General features: G+C 37.8%; 1 protein-coding gene across 2 annotated transcripts in view; it reads left to right on the top strand.

The window, feature by feature from the left end:
* Window positions 1-4,495: 4,495 nt before the first annotated feature.
* WDR35 (WD repeat domain 35) overlaps window positions 4,496-17,919 on the top strand; it is a 41,603-nt gene continuing 28,179 nt past the window's right edge. For both annotated transcript variants that reach the window (XM_060787296.2, XM_060787288.2), the window contains exons 1-10: window positions 4,496-4,637; window positions 7,815-7,932; window positions 8,706-8,777; window positions 10,691-10,783; window positions 11,530-11,658; window positions 13,016-13,146; window positions 14,173-14,338; window positions 14,501-14,646; window positions 15,175-15,300; window positions 17,729-17,914. In XM_060787296.2, coding sequence (XP_060643279.2) covers window positions 4,614-4,637; window positions 7,815-7,932; window positions 8,706-8,777; window positions 10,691-10,783; window positions 11,530-11,658; window positions 13,016-13,146; window positions 14,173-14,338; window positions 14,501-14,646; window positions 15,175-15,300; window positions 17,729-17,914 — 1,191 coding nt within the window. In that variant the 5' untranslated portion in view covers window positions 4,496-4,613. The remainder of the gene's footprint in view (window positions 4,638-7,814; window positions 7,933-8,705; window positions 8,778-10,690; window positions 10,784-11,529; window positions 11,659-13,015; window positions 13,147-14,172; window positions 14,339-14,500; window positions 14,647-15,174; window positions 15,301-17,728; window positions 17,915-17,919) is intronic.

Genomic DNA, 17,919 nt, shown 5'->3' with positions numbered 1-17,919 from the left:
CTGTAATGAAAAGTTGTTCAGGAGAGATAGCCAATGAACTATTAGCATGCTTTACATAGAAGCTATACTTACTTTTAGTTGTCTTCAATCTCTGGAATCTTGTCCTTTCTTTTGGACTCAAAATAAAAAACATAGCTATGATTATTACCATTGTCAAAGTGGTCATGTTGTATCAGCGGTGCAACACTGCAGAAAATATTCCCAACAGCTTGCAAAGAGCATTATTAATAGACTTACTGGTAGGTAGTGAGCATGACGTGAAGTTGTTTTCCCTTCTTGGTTAACTACAGTGAATGACATATCTGCACTGCAAATTGATACTCTTGGGGACATTTTCCTCATGCCAGCCATCAACTTCAGAGTGCTGCCACCTTTGCATACTACCCTAAGCAATTTTTCCTATCTTTGAAATAAACTTCCAATAGCATTGTTAAGAAAAAGAACTTAAATTTGCTCCTCAGCAAGACTTCCAGTGCAGATTTACAGCATTCACCTTCCACTGGGCACACAGTTGTATAAAATCCATATTGAATTGGATTATATGGCAGTGTGGACTCAGATATTCCAGTTCAAAGCAGATATTGTGGATTATCTGCCTTAATATTCTGAGTTATTTGACTGTGTGGAAGGGCCCTGAGATTTCACATTTTATTCCCCAGATTTTTGGGAAGCACAATTTCATTCCTGGTAACACATGCAGTGAGTTTTCTAAAATATATGCATGAGTGCGTATTATTTTCATTTATCCCCAATGACCTCATATTAATAGCCAAACCAAGGGCTCTGTGTTCATTTGTCACCGTGTATCTCCCTAAGAGTTCACACATGAACATGAAAAACAGAAAGATTTACACAAGCTCGTTTTTCAAACTGAAAGCAACAAAAATTAGCTATGCCGAACCTTCTCATAGATCACAGTGCTCATTTTAAAATGGTTAGCAAAGCAAAATGACCAACCCAGAAAAAGGAAACATAATTATTCACCAAGTGGTAGCAGTTGAAGTCCTATAAATTATCAGCATAGACTAGCCACTATTTTAAAATGTACTATAACATTACACACATCTAGATTAATTATTTTAAAATTACAGTTCCATTTTACAATATAGCCGAGGGAGAAATACTTGACCATTGGGTAAAATGCTTTGGGTAGAATGCATCGTAAAGAACAAACACATATATACTTAGAAACTTCAGTGGATCCAGGGAGTGCATGGAAATAACCCATTGCCCGTGATATAAAAGTACTTAATTCCATTAAAACAACAATATTCTATCTGAATTACAAGAAAAAAAAATGTTTCAAAAAGCAACACCTTTTGAAGCACAGTTGCAACTTTTATCATTATTTGTAATAGTCAAATGATGGAGGAGGAATACCACATAGTTCAGGTGCTGGATTATGATGTAAATTCTATAGTTGAGTCATGCTCTGCTGTGGCTTTTGAGGAAATGAAAATGTGAAAGGAACAAAGAAGGCCCTGTGTTTTATAATGAGGGTCTACAGCATTCAGATGCTGTCGTTTTAATAGCAGAAGGGCGCCATTTGAATTACTTTTGATGAACAGGGAACTAAAAATAATGAATCACAACAACAAAAGCACAGCAAGCTTATTATGGGAAATACATCTATATCTTATTAGTTGTAACTTGTGACTAACAACTTTATAGGCTCTGGTTCTAATCAGCCATGTGTAGCTTCTGGCTGCTATACACCAAACATAACCTCCTGGTTTTTGTAATGCTTTGGGAATATAGAATGGTCAGTTCAGCATACATGGCACATCAGATCACATGTGGTTAAAGTACTGTTAATTATATGTCTTTGGAGATCAATCTATTCTTGGCTCTTCTCCTGAGCTTAAAAAAAGGAGCATAATCTTAACACATCTAGTTTTGTCTGATTCTAGAAGCCAAGCAGAATAAGAGCTGGTTGATCCTCAAATGAGAATCTGCAAGGGATTATTACAGATCTCCATATAGAAAACCCTGTGACAGGGATGTCATAAGTCATAAATTTATGTATTTTGTGTCAGGAGCGACTTGAGAAAGTCAGGAATGACTTTAGGGCACATAACAAATGTCTTCAAGTCACCTGTCAACTTATTGCAACCCTATGAATTTCACAGGATTGTCTTCGGCAGGAAACACTCAAGGGTGGTTTTGTTGGTTTTTGCCTCTGAAATGTGGAAGATACATGATGGATGCAAGTGTCTGAAAAGGAACTTATTGGAGGCACAGTTTCAATCAGTCCAATGAGAGGAAAAATAGAGGTATCTAAGGAAACCGGGACTGGAGATGAGCAAACTTTCACTTGTATTCAAAAAGGGAAAAGACATCCCGGTGAACAGTCCAGCCCATCTGACTTCAATACTTGTGCCAGGAAAAATGTTTTAACGAATTGCAAAGAAGAATGTTTGCAAGTACATCGATTAATCAGTAGGAACCAGCATGAGTTTGTCAAAAACAAATTTTGCCCTAAGAAAGAACCTCTACCTCAAAGGGAGGGAAAGAAATCTGAACAAAACACTGAAGTAGCGTCTTTATTGTTATTATTTAATTGTATTATGTTATGTTTGTCTGGTTTAATTGTTTCTTTTTTCTTGGTCTTTTTTTTGATGATGTATGTTTTGGTATGTTGAAACTTAATAAAAGCACTTAAAACAACAACAAAAAACTAATCCTGCTCAACTAATTTTCTATCATTTTGTATTGGGTCACTAGTTTAGTAGTGTCTTTGCTGAGACAGAGACTAGGACACGAAGCCATGGATTCAAACTGAAGGAAAATAAGGCACCTTCTACACTGTCATATAAAATCCAGATTATCTGATTTGAACTGGATTATATGGCAGTGTAGATTCATACATTATTTTTATTGGGTTGTTGTAGTTTTTTCTGGGTTATATGGCCATGTTACATCCCAAATAGATTACTGCAACGCACTCTACGTGGGGTTGCCTTTGAAGACTGTTCGGAAACTTCAATTAGTCCAGCGGGCAGCAGCCAGATTAGTCACCAGAGCGTCATACAGGGAGCACATCACCCCTCTGTTATGTCAGCTCCACTGGCTGCCGATCCAGTTCCGAGCACAATTCAAAGTGCTGGTTTTGACCTACAAAACCCTATACGGCTCCAGCCCAGCGTACCTGACCGAATGCATCTCCCTCTACGTCCCACCTCGGAGTTTGAGATCTTCTGAGGAGGCCCTGCTCTCGATCCCACCTCTATCACAAGTGAGATTGGTGGGGACGAGGAGCAGGGCCTTCTCGGTGGTGGCCCCTCACCTGTGGAATTCACTCCCCGGGGAAATTAGGTCATTGACATCCCTCCTCTCTTTCAGAAGGAAATTAAAAACATGGTTATGGGACCAGGCTTTCGGGCAATCTGGTGGTTAGATAAGGACAATGATGACCAGAATCGGGAGTACTTGACAATGTGGAATGAATTTACGGACTATGAGATGGCGAACGCTGAGAATTAGATTGTTTTTATTGATTTTAATGTATGTACTGACTGTCTTAATTGTTACAATTGCTGTTTACATGTTTTATCCATTGTTATGTTTATATTGGCATCGAATTGTGCCTTTTGTAAGCCGCCTTGAGTCCCCCCCCCCCTCGGGGGTTGAGAAGGGCGGGGTAGAAGTGCCCGAAATAAATAAATAAATAAATGTTCTAGAGGCATTTTCTCCTGACGTTTCGCCTGCATCTATGGCAAGCATCCTCAGAAGTAGCTCACTACCCGGTGCCCCCAGTGGCGCAGTGGGTTAAACCCTTGTGCCGGCAGGACTGAAGACCGACAGGTCACAGGTTCGAATCTGGGAGAGGCGGATGGGCTCCCTCTATCAGCTCCAGCTCCTCATGCAGGGACATGAGAGAAGCCTCCCAAAAGGATGATAAAAACATCAAATCATCCGGGCGTCCCCTGGGCAACATCCTTGCAGACGGCCAATTCTCTCACACCAGAAGCAACTTGCAGTTTCTGAAGTCGCTCCTGACATGACCAAAAAAAACCCCGGAAAAACCTACAACAACCCTGTGATACCGGCCATGAAAGCCTTCGACAATACATTATTTTTATTTATATAGTGTACAATTATATTATTATACCACAACATATACAATACACTACCAGTATATTATACTATTAGTATATCACACTCTTTCTTTGTTCTTTCCTTCCTGCCTGTCTTTCTCTTTCCTCCAGCCTTGAATGCTTCCTTTCTTCCTTGTGGTTTTCTCTTCTTTCTTTCCTCCTGGCCTTCCTTCTTTTCTCTTTTTTGCTCCCCTTTCTTCTTTCTATATAACTTGAAAGGTATTTGGAAATCTTCAACTATATTTCAACAACATAATAAGAAATCCAGAACGAAATCTTCAAAAGAAAAACTTTTAAAGGGAAGGAAATGGGGAGACTTGGGAGAGAATCCTGGGGATGAAAACAGCAGCAATGCAAAGTTTCCCTAACCCGGAAGCAAAACCTTCGGAGCTCTTCCTCGCCTTCCGGAGCGAGGGCTGTTGCCAAGGCAGCCGCCACGAGGCCCCCGTTGCCATGGGGACGGTGGCCGCGGCCTGCTGAAGAAGAAGAAGCCCACGAAGCCCAACGCCGGGCAAGATGTTCGTGTATTTGAGCAAAAAGGTGAGCGGACAAGAGGGAGAGAGGAGGCGGGAGGGCTGGGGACCCCCGAGCGGGGACGGGGCTGCCTTTTGGGGTCTGACCCAGGGCCCTCCCACACAGCCCTATAACCCAGAATATCACGGCAGGAAATCCCACAAGATCTGCTTTGAACTGGGTTAGCTGAGCCCACACTGCCATACAGAATTGTAGTTTGCTGAGGCTCCAGCCCTCTTTGGCAGAGGAGGCTTAAGATCCCATAACCCTGAGCTGTGGCAGTTAAAGTGGCGTCAAACTACTTTAATTCCACAGTGAGGATGCACCCAGAGAGAAAGAAGATGATAGCATACACTTTCGTAGTAGGCCTGGGCAATGCATGGTTCTAAAGAACTTGCAAAACTAAAGTTCTGGTGGTGAAAATTTCAAAACGAACAAAACTCTCAAAATTTCATTATAAATTCCTAATAAGTTCCTAATTGGTTCTGTCATAAAAATCGCCAATAATGAAATAATAATTAAATTTTGAAAGTTTTGTTAGAGTTCTGAAATTTTCACCACCAGAACTTTAGTTTTGTTAGTACTTTAGAACAATGCATTGCCCAGGCCTATTTCGTAGTCTTGGTGCTTTCTTCATCATGGGACAAAGTCGACAGAAGCCTCCCAAACTTATGCCACTCACCTGTTCCTCTCAGGCCCTTTCTACACTGCCATATACAATCCAGATCATCTGCTTTGAACTGCCATATAAAATCCAGATTATCTGCTTTGAACTGGATTATAAAGGCATGTAGACTCAGATAATCCAATTCAAAGCAGATAATCTGGATAATCTGCTTTGCATTATATGGCAGTGTAGAAGAAGCCTAAGGTCATATTACCCCAATACCCCAGGATCTGATTCCAGGTTGTCTATTTATCCCAGGTTATGTGGCAGTGTAGACTCGGGGCCCTTCCAAATAATAATAATAATTATAATATTATTATTATTTGGAAGGGCCCCGAGTCTACCCTGCCACATAACCTGGGATAAATAGACAACCTGGAATCAGATCCTGGGGTATTGGGGTAATATGACCTAATTATTATTATTATTATTTATTATTATTATTATTATTATTATTATTATCAGGACCTAAAAATCGAACTGCAAAGGCTCTGGCATAAACCAGTACAGGTGGTCCCAGTGGTCACCAGCACACTGGGTGCCGTGCCAAACGATCTCAGCCGGCATTTGGAACCAATAAACATCGACAAAATCATGGTCTGTCAACTGCAAAAGGCCTCCTTACTTGGATCTGCGCGCATCATTTGAAAATACATCACACAGTCCTAGACGCTTGGGAAGTGTTCAACTTGTGATTTTGAGATACAAAATCCAGCATATAGATCTCGTTTGCTGTGATATACTGTGCTTTTGTGTCAATAATAATAATAATAAACTCCTGACTTCACAATCGTGTTAAAAAACAAAGTATGGATTGTCAATGTTGCAATCCCAGGTGACAGCAGGATTGAAGAGAAACAACTGGAAAAGCTGACACGATATGACGATTTAAACATCGAACTGCAAAGACTCTGGCACAAGCCAGTCAAGGTGGTCCCAGTGGTGATCGGCACCCTGGGTGCAGTGCATACAAACCTTTGCCTGCACTTAAACACAATCGGTGCTGACAAGATTACCATCTGCCAGCTGCAGAAGGCCACCTTACTGGGATCTCCACGCATCATTTGCCGATACATCACACAGTCCTAGACACTTGGGAAGTATCCGACGTGTGATCCAATACAATAGCCAGCAGAATGGTCTTATCTGCTGTGGACTCATCTTGTACTATTTCTAATAATAATAATAATAATAATAATAATAATAAACTTTATTTATATCTCGCCCCATCACCTCAAGGGACTTGGGATGGCTCACAACATAAATAATACAGTAAAATACAATACAATACATAAAATGGAATAAACAATTAATAACACATCCAATCAGTATAAAGACAACAAGATACTACACAACCAAGTAAACAAAATTAACAATAAAAATTATAGAACATTAGATCAAAAACAGAATAGTTTCTATGAGCTAAAAGAAATCTACCCCAATCAAGGTATATCCATATCACAGAGATTGACTAATCTTTGCCAAAAGCCTATTTAAATAGCCATGTCTTCAAGTCCCTCTGAAATGTTGTAAGGGTGGATGCTTGTCTAATCCAAACAGGCCTTATATCCCAGGTTTTCCGTTTATTTCAGATTATCTGGCAGTGCGGGCTCATATAATCCAGTTTATGCAGAAAACCTGGGATCAGATCCTGGGATATAGGACCTGCCTGGAAGGGTCCTCATATAATCCCATTCAAAATAGATAACCAGGGGTCAGATCCAGCCTCAGTCTACACTGCCATGTAATTATAATCTGGATTTTATATGGCAGTGTAGATCCAGCCTAAGGCACTAATTCACGGCAAAGCAAGAGAATAAAACCCATTTTAGCCTGATACAACATTTATATCATGCTCTTATCCTGCATCCACCATGTGCCGAGTTTGACAGGGATTTAAGCCTGTTCGTTGTTCTTTGTCTTTCCATTGTCTTCTCCGTGTTTCATCTATTTCTACTCTGAAGAAATATCATTAAGAACAAAAAGGTGGAATAGTTTTCACATTGTCTTCTCCATTACCAATATAGAAAGGCCTTATCAGAAATGTTTCTTCTGTAGAAACACTCTTTGCTGGATTTTAATTATATATGGCACTACATGTCTGTCTTATTTCAGTTTTAAATACAGTAATTCAAAAAGGTGCATTGAGTTTTGCAGTACACCTTAATTAAAATTTGGTAGAGCCAGAAATTGGACAGGATTGCCTCAGGGGCTGCAGCTGGTTGTAACAATAATGTATCAGTACTACTGGTCAGAGTTGACAATGAGTCAATATGTACTGTATGACATTTTCTTCTTTACGCCTCCACTACCTTTTATCCAGAACATCATTATTTTTAGTGATGTGGTTTAAAAGGCAATTGGTTCTTTGAGACATAGAATTGACTTTTTTATTACTATGTAAAATATATTAAAGAAACTTACTGTGTGATTGTTTATATACTGTACCTAGAATGCTAGAACAATCCATAGCCCATGATGAGCAATATCCAATTCAATTTTGGTGTTCTTTCTTAACAAAACTGTGTTTCTTTCAGATTACCATTCCTGGCAATGTCAGACTGAGATCTATTTCTTGGAGCAAGGATCAGGGTTATATTGCCTGTGGTGGTGAAGATGGTCTGCTGAAAGTTTTAAAATTAGAGACAAAAACAGGTAGATTATACTGCTAATGGGGGTACATCCATAAATCTTTGAAAATGCCCAACATTATTATCAGCACTCCTTAATATTCTGGCCCTGCAAGGGACTTCATGGGATTGGAAATATCTTTGTATGTTTGGGAGCTCTCCACATGATTCTCAGGGAAAATATGCCTGAAATACCATTTTTAAATGGGAAGGATGGATGGTTTTGGGGGACTGCTGGGGATTTTAGGGACTGCAGAAGTGAGAGCCAGGCGTTAGGAAGAAGAAAGTCCATTCTCCTGTACATTTAAACCCAGTCAATGTGGAAATATAGAAGGAATTTGAAAAATACTCTTCTTACAGCTTGATAATGGCACAGCTGATCAATTTGTCACATCCCTGTTCATATAGAACACATGGTAGTTGTATCCTTGCAAGCGAATTGCAATGGCAGATATCATATTATCTTTACCAAGTGTACATTCTCTGCAGAATTGTGCATCAGAATATGCAGATTCTCCATCAGTTGAGGGGTGACAATCATCACTCTTCAGTATTATATTTTGACGGCTGGTGTTCACACAGATGTGCATTCACCTTAGAAAGGATATAAAACACCTGTTGCATATCGAGTTGGCGTGATATCTTAGAAGATTTTCCCACCTTCCTGTTTTTCTTGTAGCCCCGTTCATGGAGATAGGAATGTTGGGTATATTGACTGAGGGTGGGGTGCCATCAGGGAAGGGATTTGCTTTTCCAACCTCTGTTTTCAAATCATTTTTAAATTTCATTTTTTAAAAGATGAAGCTAAATTAAAGGGACTTGCTGCACCTAGCAATCTATCAATGAATCAGTCACTTGAAGGACATACTGGTAAGCATTTCTATAAGTGTATAATTTTTCACAAGATTAAAATGTTTTTGGAGTAATACGTTCATGAATAACAACAACAACAACAACAACTTTATTCTTGTAACCTGCCTTCATCTCCCTGAAGGGGCTGGGGTGGCTTACATATGGCACAAAGTACCTAAGACAAAGCATAAAATAAACATACAGTACAATGCAATAAAATAAAAACTATAGCATATAAAAACAACAATTTTAAACTTACGTTAATTGGTGACAATTATCGTAAGACATGCCCAAACTGTAAACAAGACAAAGGAATGGGATAGTGCAAATTTAACAAAGGAACAGGGCATGGGATGAAAGTGCAGTTCTATGTCATTGACTGAACTAAATTATTTCACTGGAAAACTTCACATTTTATGATTACAACACAATTCAAATATATACATTATTGAAAGATCTGTTTTCCTCTAGTAGATAATTGTTCAGGAAACAATTATTAGAGTTTACTGTTATTTCATATTTGCTGCTTCCAGCTGAGTTTTTCACTGGCAGTCTGACATCACACACACTATTCTTTTCTCTATATCGAAATAACATGCTTGTACTTCAGAGGGTAGTGGTGCATGGTATATGATGCGATAAATGTGATTAATATGCTTAATCTTTTGAGTAAAATATGTTATTTCCTCTTTTAATCTAAGTCATTGTGAATCCGTTTAACAGTTCATTAAATAAATACTTTTTAAAAAAAGGTTGTCAATGCTAATTAATAACAAAAGTATTAAAGTATTTATAAAAATTCAGAATCCAGGTTCTCAGAGAAAACCTAGATTTATACATCTGTGATTCTGTTGTCCTCAAATTAAAGGGAGTTCAAAATATATTAACCTATTCAAATCCTCACAGTTAAATGTTAAACAAAAGTATGATTTTGATAACTCTAGATACAGTATCTTGAATTCTTGAAATATCTATTATTTCATTTATGTAGGCAATTCCGCACCAAGGCAGATCACAAGTATTTCATCACGTATAATTATTATGGCGAACTTATTGCAAAGGGCCCTTCGAAACAGGCCCCAGGATCCGATCCCAGGTTTTCTGCATTAAACTGGATTATATAAATCCCCACTGCCAGATAATCTGGAATAAACAGAAAACCTGGGATCAGATCCTGGGATATAGGGCCTGTCTGGAAGGGCCCTTAGTGGCCATCCTTCTGGTGGTATGGCTGTAAATGCACTTCAGATAACCCTTTAATGATAAGCACACAGTTTGCCTCTGGTACCATACTCAAAGCCCTCCCAGCCTGCTAAAATCTGTCATTCTACTGTCATATATATAAATCAAAGACTATATATATGTTATGGGATATAGCTAAATTAATATAATTAGGCACATACAAACAGTAGGTGGGATCATTCAAAAATAATTTTCATGCTAGTCGTGGCTATTTTGGCAATATAGTGTGCTCAAAAAAGCAACTTGAGTGATAATGTTGGGAAGATATGTATTACTGATACTTGACACATTTGGGGTTGAATCCAGTTGTTCAGTTCCATTGGAAGTTTCCTCCAATAGAAAGGAAGAAGAAGATTTGTCATTTTACCTTGCACTTTCTAAAATCAGCTTCTCAAACCAAATGGGAATGTGGTGAATCAGCAGAAATGGAGATCCCTTCTGCGCTTACAGTTCCTTACATAGAAACCTCAAGTGAACTAAAGACGCGTTTCCCATAAATAGAAACTGACCATTATTTATTTAGATGATTTTTGGCTATTGGTGTTTATATATGAGTTTATAAATGCTACAATAGAGTTGTTACATGTGTGTTGTTTGATTTTAATGGATTTGAATTTTTAATAACCTTTTAAGTAGACACAATTAATTTGTTGATGTGATCCAGCACTGTAAGATTCTGCATTTTCTAGGTGCTGTGCAAGTAGTAACATGGAATGAGCAGTATCAGAAACTAACTAGCAGTGATGAGCATGGTCTTATTATTGTCTGGATGATGTATAAAGGTAAGATATTTGCTGAAGAGTATTATCTTGCATATCTTTGATATTTTATTGTTTCTTTAGATTTAAATTGCAACTTTTAAAAAGTAGGATTATGTATGCTTTAAATGCCTTTTCTGAATATTGGTTCAAATAGGTGACCCCAAACAATTAGAATGCTTGTGAACATTCTTTGTGATCATACCTGCCAAGTCCAAGCTAGTTCTATGCACTTTTCCAGCTATTTTTAAATCTGTATGAATCAAGTAGATAAAACATAAAATATTAAAGATGAATACATCCAAATATTTAAAAAACACCAATAGAGTTATATAATCTTGAGCATCATTCACATAATATTATAGGCTGAGTGAACTATTAAATAATTTGTCATAGGCCCCTTCTCACTGCCATATAAAAACCAGATTATTTTATTTAAACTGGATTATATGGCAATGTAGACTCATATAATCCAGTTCAAACAAAATAATGTGAATTATCTGATTTCATAATATGAATTATATGGCAGTCTAGAATGGGCCATAGTTCCTGACTTTTTGTCCTTGGGCCAGGGGTGGATTGGAGCCACATTTGTCCTTTTGCATATTGAAGCACTCTTTTTACAAAGGAAATGACTCAAAAACACAAAATGTAGAAAAGGAAAAACAGTTTTCATCTGTTCCCCTTTCCTCTACCAGCTCAACCTGCTAGCATTTTGCAGGAAAGAGTACCCAACAGAACTCTTAATTCAAATGAATACTGAATTTCAGGTGCTTGGTATGAGGAGATGATCAACAATAGAAACAAATCTGTTGTCCGAAGTATGAGATGGAATGCTGATGGACAGAAGATCTGTATTATATATGAAGATGGTGCTGTTATCGTTGGTTCTGTAGATGGTAAGGTCGGCTTATATTCTTAGCACATACAAGCAGTCCCCAAAGTACAAACAAGATAGTTTCTGTAGGTTTGCTTTTAAGCTAAATTTGTATGTAAGTTGGAACAAGTACATTTTTAAAGTTTAACTCCCCCCATATAGATAGATAGATAGATAGATAGATAGATAGATAGATAGATAGATAGAGATAGATAGATAAAAGGAGAGAGAGAGCACATGGTTTGGATAGCATAGGAAAGGGTTAACACACCCCCCACACCCCCCATGGTATTTGCTTCACTGTCTGTGTCCCTGGTCAGAAGATTTCACCTCACTTTCTGCCCCTGTGAGAATTGGATTTTGAAAAAAATGATGTGTTGTGGAAAAGGGAATTGGTGATAAAGCTTCAGTGGAGACGCCCTTTCCCCATGAAACTTTTCCAGGAGTGAATTTCTCCTCCTATAATAAAGTTTGACACTGTGTTATATGGTCAGGGTACGGTAGATGGTGGACTCCTAAAATGCAGTTTATTGAACTGCTTTATATGTGTCTACACTGACCATGTAATGCTTTTTGAAACTGCAGTGTAGACAGTTTCTAATTATGTAGGTTTCAAATTGCATAGTGAATTCTAAGCCATTTGAGATGTATATGTTGTATATGTGAAGATTTCCTTTCTGCTCAACAGGCAGAGGTGGATGGACCAAGGACAGGTTTTGAGTGCACAAAATTAGCCCTGTATGTTCTTGCTTTAACCAAACACTTGTCATGGATTTTTGTTCACATTAAATGATGATTCACAAACATTGCAAATTACTTAATATCTGACTTAGGCTCCTGTTCTGTTGTTTTTGCTAAGATAAAGGGTTCCCTTTGCAAACATTAAATCAGTGAGAATTATCCAACCACAGGAAAACTGAGGTTTTGATCTGCTGATATTTTACATTTTCGAAGTGTGATTTAAAAAAATCATCTTTTTAAAAGTAATAAATGACATTTAAAAATAGAAAGTGAATAAAACTTGATATTAGGACATGCATAATGTCAATGTCCTTCATAATTGGACTAATATAAGTGACATTATAAAAATAATTAGAGTAGTTTTAATGGCTTGTATGATGCTAAATAATGATAGACCTGTAATTCCTTTGTTAATAAATGAGCATGTAGATTGTTGAAAGAATTACATAGCCAGTCTTCATACTTACAGTGATTTGAAGTATTTTTTTTCTTTTGCTCCATATATAGAAGAACCTGTAGAAACCACCATTTTGAATTTTATCTACTATTTCAGGAGCCTTCCTATATAATTCCAAGTGATGTAAAGCTTTTTTTTCTCCTTAAATGTGGGCTCTGGTAAACATATTTTCTGTTGAAAGGGAATCGGATCTGGGGAAAAGATTTGAAAGTCCAGCTCCATCATGTTGCATGGTCTCCAGATGGCAGAACGTTACTATTTGGAATGGCAAATGGAGAAATACACATTTATGACAAGCATGGGACCTTTATGGTGAGTTTAAGGAGCAATGTAGGGTGCTGTGCTGCATAACCTCATGTAACTTTACTGCCCACATGTTTGTAGTATATCTGCATGATCGATGCTGCTGCCCGCTAAAGTTGTTGACATGTTTCATTCTGTAATGACAAAACTGTTCAGCAGTCATCATTGGAAGTGAAGTGAAGACATATCAAGTCATGTCTTCTGCGCAAATACAGAAGCAGCTGATTACTGTAAATGGTGAAAACAATTTAACTGATAGAAGTTTTAATATGTTAAATTGTATCTTGTGCCCATACTGCGCCATAAGTGATTTGTGGATTGCAGCCAATGTCTGTAGGCATACTTTCTATTCTGTCATGTTGTACTTTTGCTCCAGAAACATTTCATACTCAAGGTTGCTGTGAGTTTTCCGGGCTGTGTGGCCATGTTCCGGAAGCATTGTCTCCTGACGTTTCACCCACATAGATGTAGGCAAAACATTAGAAGGGAATGATTCTGGAACATGGCCATACAGCCTGGAAAACTCACAGCAACCCAGTGATTCTGGTCATGAAAGCCAACAACAACACATTTCATGCTCAAATCCTTAGTAAGCAGAAAATTATTTTGTACTTGATTTATAAAAATCAATCTTAGTTTTTATCAGAAAATTTAAGCAGGTGCTGCCTTCCTGCATTTAAATTTATTACATTACTTGGAAGTAAATACTGTGTTTTAACTTTTTTTCTCAGATATTTTAATATGTGCATATTTTAATATATTCTTTTATAGTTGCATTTTAAATATGTTCTAATATTTGAATTTATATATGTATTTAACTATGTTGTGCCCTGCATCGAGCCAAAAGGAGAGATAAGTAATAAATTACAAAAAGATGATGATGATGATTATTATTATTATTATTATAAATATTTAATAGAATTAGTTTTACATTCAAATTCAACATAAACAAGATCAGGAAGCACCTTTTTGAGTCACTTGTGTGATGGATTTGTTATGTTCAATTTACTTGCATATATTAAATTACTATTACAGATGAAAATGAAAATGAACTGTTTGGTGAATGTAACTGGAGCATTCAGCATTGCTGGAATACAGTGGTATCCTGGAACAGAGGGCTATGTTGAACAAGACTGTCCTTGCCTTGCTATTTGTTTTGACAATGGAAGATGCCAAATAATGAGACATGAGAATGATCAAAGTAAGCACAACCTTCCAATGCCTCTAAAGAAATATTATAAGTTCATAAATTCAGTTGCTTGAAGTCCTTGTTGAAGGCTGGTATGTGGAGCCATTTTTCAATTAAGCATACATGTGTGTTTTCCATGTCACTTAATGTACGTATATATTTAACAACTACTAGATCCTGTCTTGATTGACGCTGCATTGAATGTTGTGAGTGTCCAGTGGAACCACTGTGGAAATGTACTGGCTGTTGCAGGGCTTCAAAAGATAAACACACAAGAGAAAGATGTAAATGTTGTGCAGTTCTACTCTCCATTTGGTGAGGTAATTTTTTTTTGTTCTCCTATGCAATGGTTGAGCTAAATAAAGATTTTCCACTGAAAGCAATGTCAGTGTTTCTCAAGCAGTTACTTCTATAAGCAGATAGTTTGTGATTCAAGTTGTAGTGTCTCCTTTGTGTTAGTTCTGGTTTCAAGCATGGCAGGAAAAAAATGTAACAGTGTCCAAACAAAATATAATATAATAATATATAATATATCTTTGTCTTATCTGAAGTGCTACATTAATTTCAAATTACAAGGACCACTTATATAGTAACTATAAATAATTGACTACCCGCAAGTGGGGGAAAATGCCCTAAAATATAATTTTGTTAATAGTGGAATGCAAAATAGAATGATAAAGGCTTTTCCTAAATCCTTTTATTTATACTGTCAGAAGGATGTAAACCTTTGAGTTCATTTTCTTTGTTCAGATCACATCCAGATATTATATTCAATATATGATATTCAGTTATTCCTGAGCTGGAAGTAGTAATATTATGTAATCAATTACCGTGTGATGTCATTGCAGCATTTGCGTACACTAAAGGTTCCAGGCAAACAAATGGCAGCTCTCTCTTGGGAAGGAGGAGGTCTGAAAATAGGACTAGTTGTTGACCAATGCATTTATTTTGCAAATATTAGACCAGACTATAAGGTGAGTAGTTACTATTAGTGCATGTCTAAAGTGTAATTTCCAGTTCTATGAAAATATGTGTCAGAAGTGCTGATACTAAAAGGGTATCATATCTTGAGTTTTAAATGAAAAGTCAGAAGAATAATTCCTGCTCAATGCATGTCTATATCTAGAAATGGCTTTCATATGTGAAGGTTGTAGGAGTGTGATGGGGGCCACTTAGATTTACATGGATCTGGATCAATGATTGTACAACTTTCAATAATAGCATATGTACTAATGTAAAAACAGAATTGTTTAAAAAGAAATCCTTTATCCTGTTTGTTTTTAATTTCACTGTTAATGTGTAAATTATTACATGTGGGGGTGGGGGGGGGGACACAGTATTTCAATAAGTAAACAATTATTTTTGCTATATGCCTAGGGAATATAGGTTTATAACACCATAAATAAGGGATGACTGATCATATTAAGACATGTTGGGCATGAGGAGGTGTGTAGGGAATGGAGAAAACTATTTAGGTAGCAGGAAGGGGGAACCTACAAACATACAGCCTTATCTGATCCAACTTGGGCCCCCTCTACACAAGTTAATAAAATCCTACATGTTCTGCTTTGAACTGGAATATATGGCAGTGTGGACTCAGATAACCCAGTTCAAAGCAGATATTCTGAGATTTTCTGCCTTGATATTCTGGTTTATATGGTCCTTGGAGGATGCCCGTTTTCCTACCAACAAGTTGGTAAGTGCTTGTTTGATGCTACGATGATCCATAATAAAACACTATAGCTCATGAGTTGGTGTTAGAAGAGATTTTCTAAGGTGAAGTTGATCCATCTTTTCCTAGAGATGTATGGATCAGGTGCTTTCCTGAGATCCCTTAGCAAGTTTTTCATTGGCATAGCTCGTGCTCCTTCAATGTTTTATTTTTAAATGGGGAGATTACTTTGGTAGATGGCACAGTGTTTCTGAAATTCCTTTTTGACAACCCTTATATTTTTGTACTATTGCCCAAGCAATGTGAAGCCTCATCCTGTTTTCCCTGTTGAATTATCCCAGGAAACCTTTGGAGATCTGTTATAGGTTGATTATGAAACCATTGTAAAAGGGAAATCTGACACGCCAGGAAGGCCAGTCCATGCAAAGCTAGACTAGTGGAGTGCCGCAGCCCGATGCCTTTCAACATCTTCATTAATTACTTAGATGAAGGTTTAGAGGGCCTCACAGTGGGAGCTCACCTCGCTCCCCAGATTCAAACAGCCAATCTTTCAGTCAGAAAGTTCAGCAGCTCAGTGGTTTAAACCGCTGCGCTACCAGGGGGCCTTTAGGGAGCATGCTTACTGCTCATCAAGTTTGCAGATGACACCAAATTAGGAGGGATAGCTAATACTCCAGAGGACAGGATGAGAATTCAAAATGACCTTAACAGATGAGAGAACTGGGACAAAACTAAGAAAATAAATTTCAACAAGGACAAATGTAAGATACTACATGTAAGCAGAATAAATGGAATGCAAAGATACAGGAAGGGTGATGCCTGGCTTGACAACAGTCCATGTAAAAAAGATCTTGGAGTTTTAGTTTGCAGCAAGTTGGACATTATCCAACAGTGTTATGCAGCACCTAAAAAGCCAATGGGATTTTGGATTTCATCAAAAGGAGTGTCGAGATCAGTGGTTCTCACCCTGTGGATCCCCAGATGTTTGGGCCTTCTGCTCCCAGAAATCCTAACATGTGATAAACTGGCTGGGATTTCTGGGAGTTGTAGGCCAAAACACCTGGGGACCCACAGGTTGAGAACCACTGTTCTAGATCAAGGGAGTTCATGGTGCCTCTCTATTCCACTTTGGTTAGACCTGACCTGGAATACTGTGTTCAATTCTGGACACCACAGTTTAAAAGAGATATGGACAAGCTGGAAGATATCCAGAGGAGGCTGACTAAAATGATCAAAGGTCTAGAGACCATGCCCTATGAAGAGCATCTTAAAGAACTGGGTATGTTTAGCCTGCAGAAGAGAATGAGACATGATCACCATGCATAAATATATGAAATGATGCCGTAAGGAAGAGGGAACAGGCTTATTTTCTGCTGCCCTGGAAACCAGGTCTAGGAACAATGGGTTCAAATTACAGGAAAGGAGATTCCACTTGAACATAAGAACTTCCTGAATGTATGTATGAGCTGTTAACAGTGGAATTCTTTGCCTCTGAGTGTGGTGGAAGCTTCTTCCTTGGAGGAATTTAATCAGAGGCAGGGTGGCCGTCTGTCAGGGTACTTTGATTGTGATTTTCCTGCATGGCAGGGGGTTGGACTGGATGGTGCATGTGGTCTCTTCCAACTCTATTATTCTAATGATTCTATGACTCAGTTTGTGTAGTATGTTTTCTGTTATGCTATATACTATTAAGATTTGTTTGTTTATGTATTTATTTATTTTATTGACAGTGGGGTTACTGCACCAATACAGTGGTCTATGCATATACCCGACCTGATCGTCCAGAATACTGTGTGGTCTTCTGGGATATAAAAAACAATGAAAAGTATTTGAAATTTGTCAAGAGTCTGATTTCCATAACAACCTGTGGGGATTTCTGCATTTTGGCAACTAAAGCAGATGAAAATCAAATGCAGGTATA

Source organism: Anolis sagrei, chromosome 1 (assembly GCF_037176765.1).
Source record: "Anolis sagrei isolate rAnoSag1 chromosome 1, rAnoSag1.mat, whole genome shotgun sequence".
In the NCBI taxonomy this organism is placed as follows: Eukaryota; Metazoa; Chordata; class Lepidosauria; order Squamata; family Dactyloidae; genus Anolis; species Anolis sagrei.
This window is presented reverse-complemented; position numbering and strand designations above follow the sequence as displayed.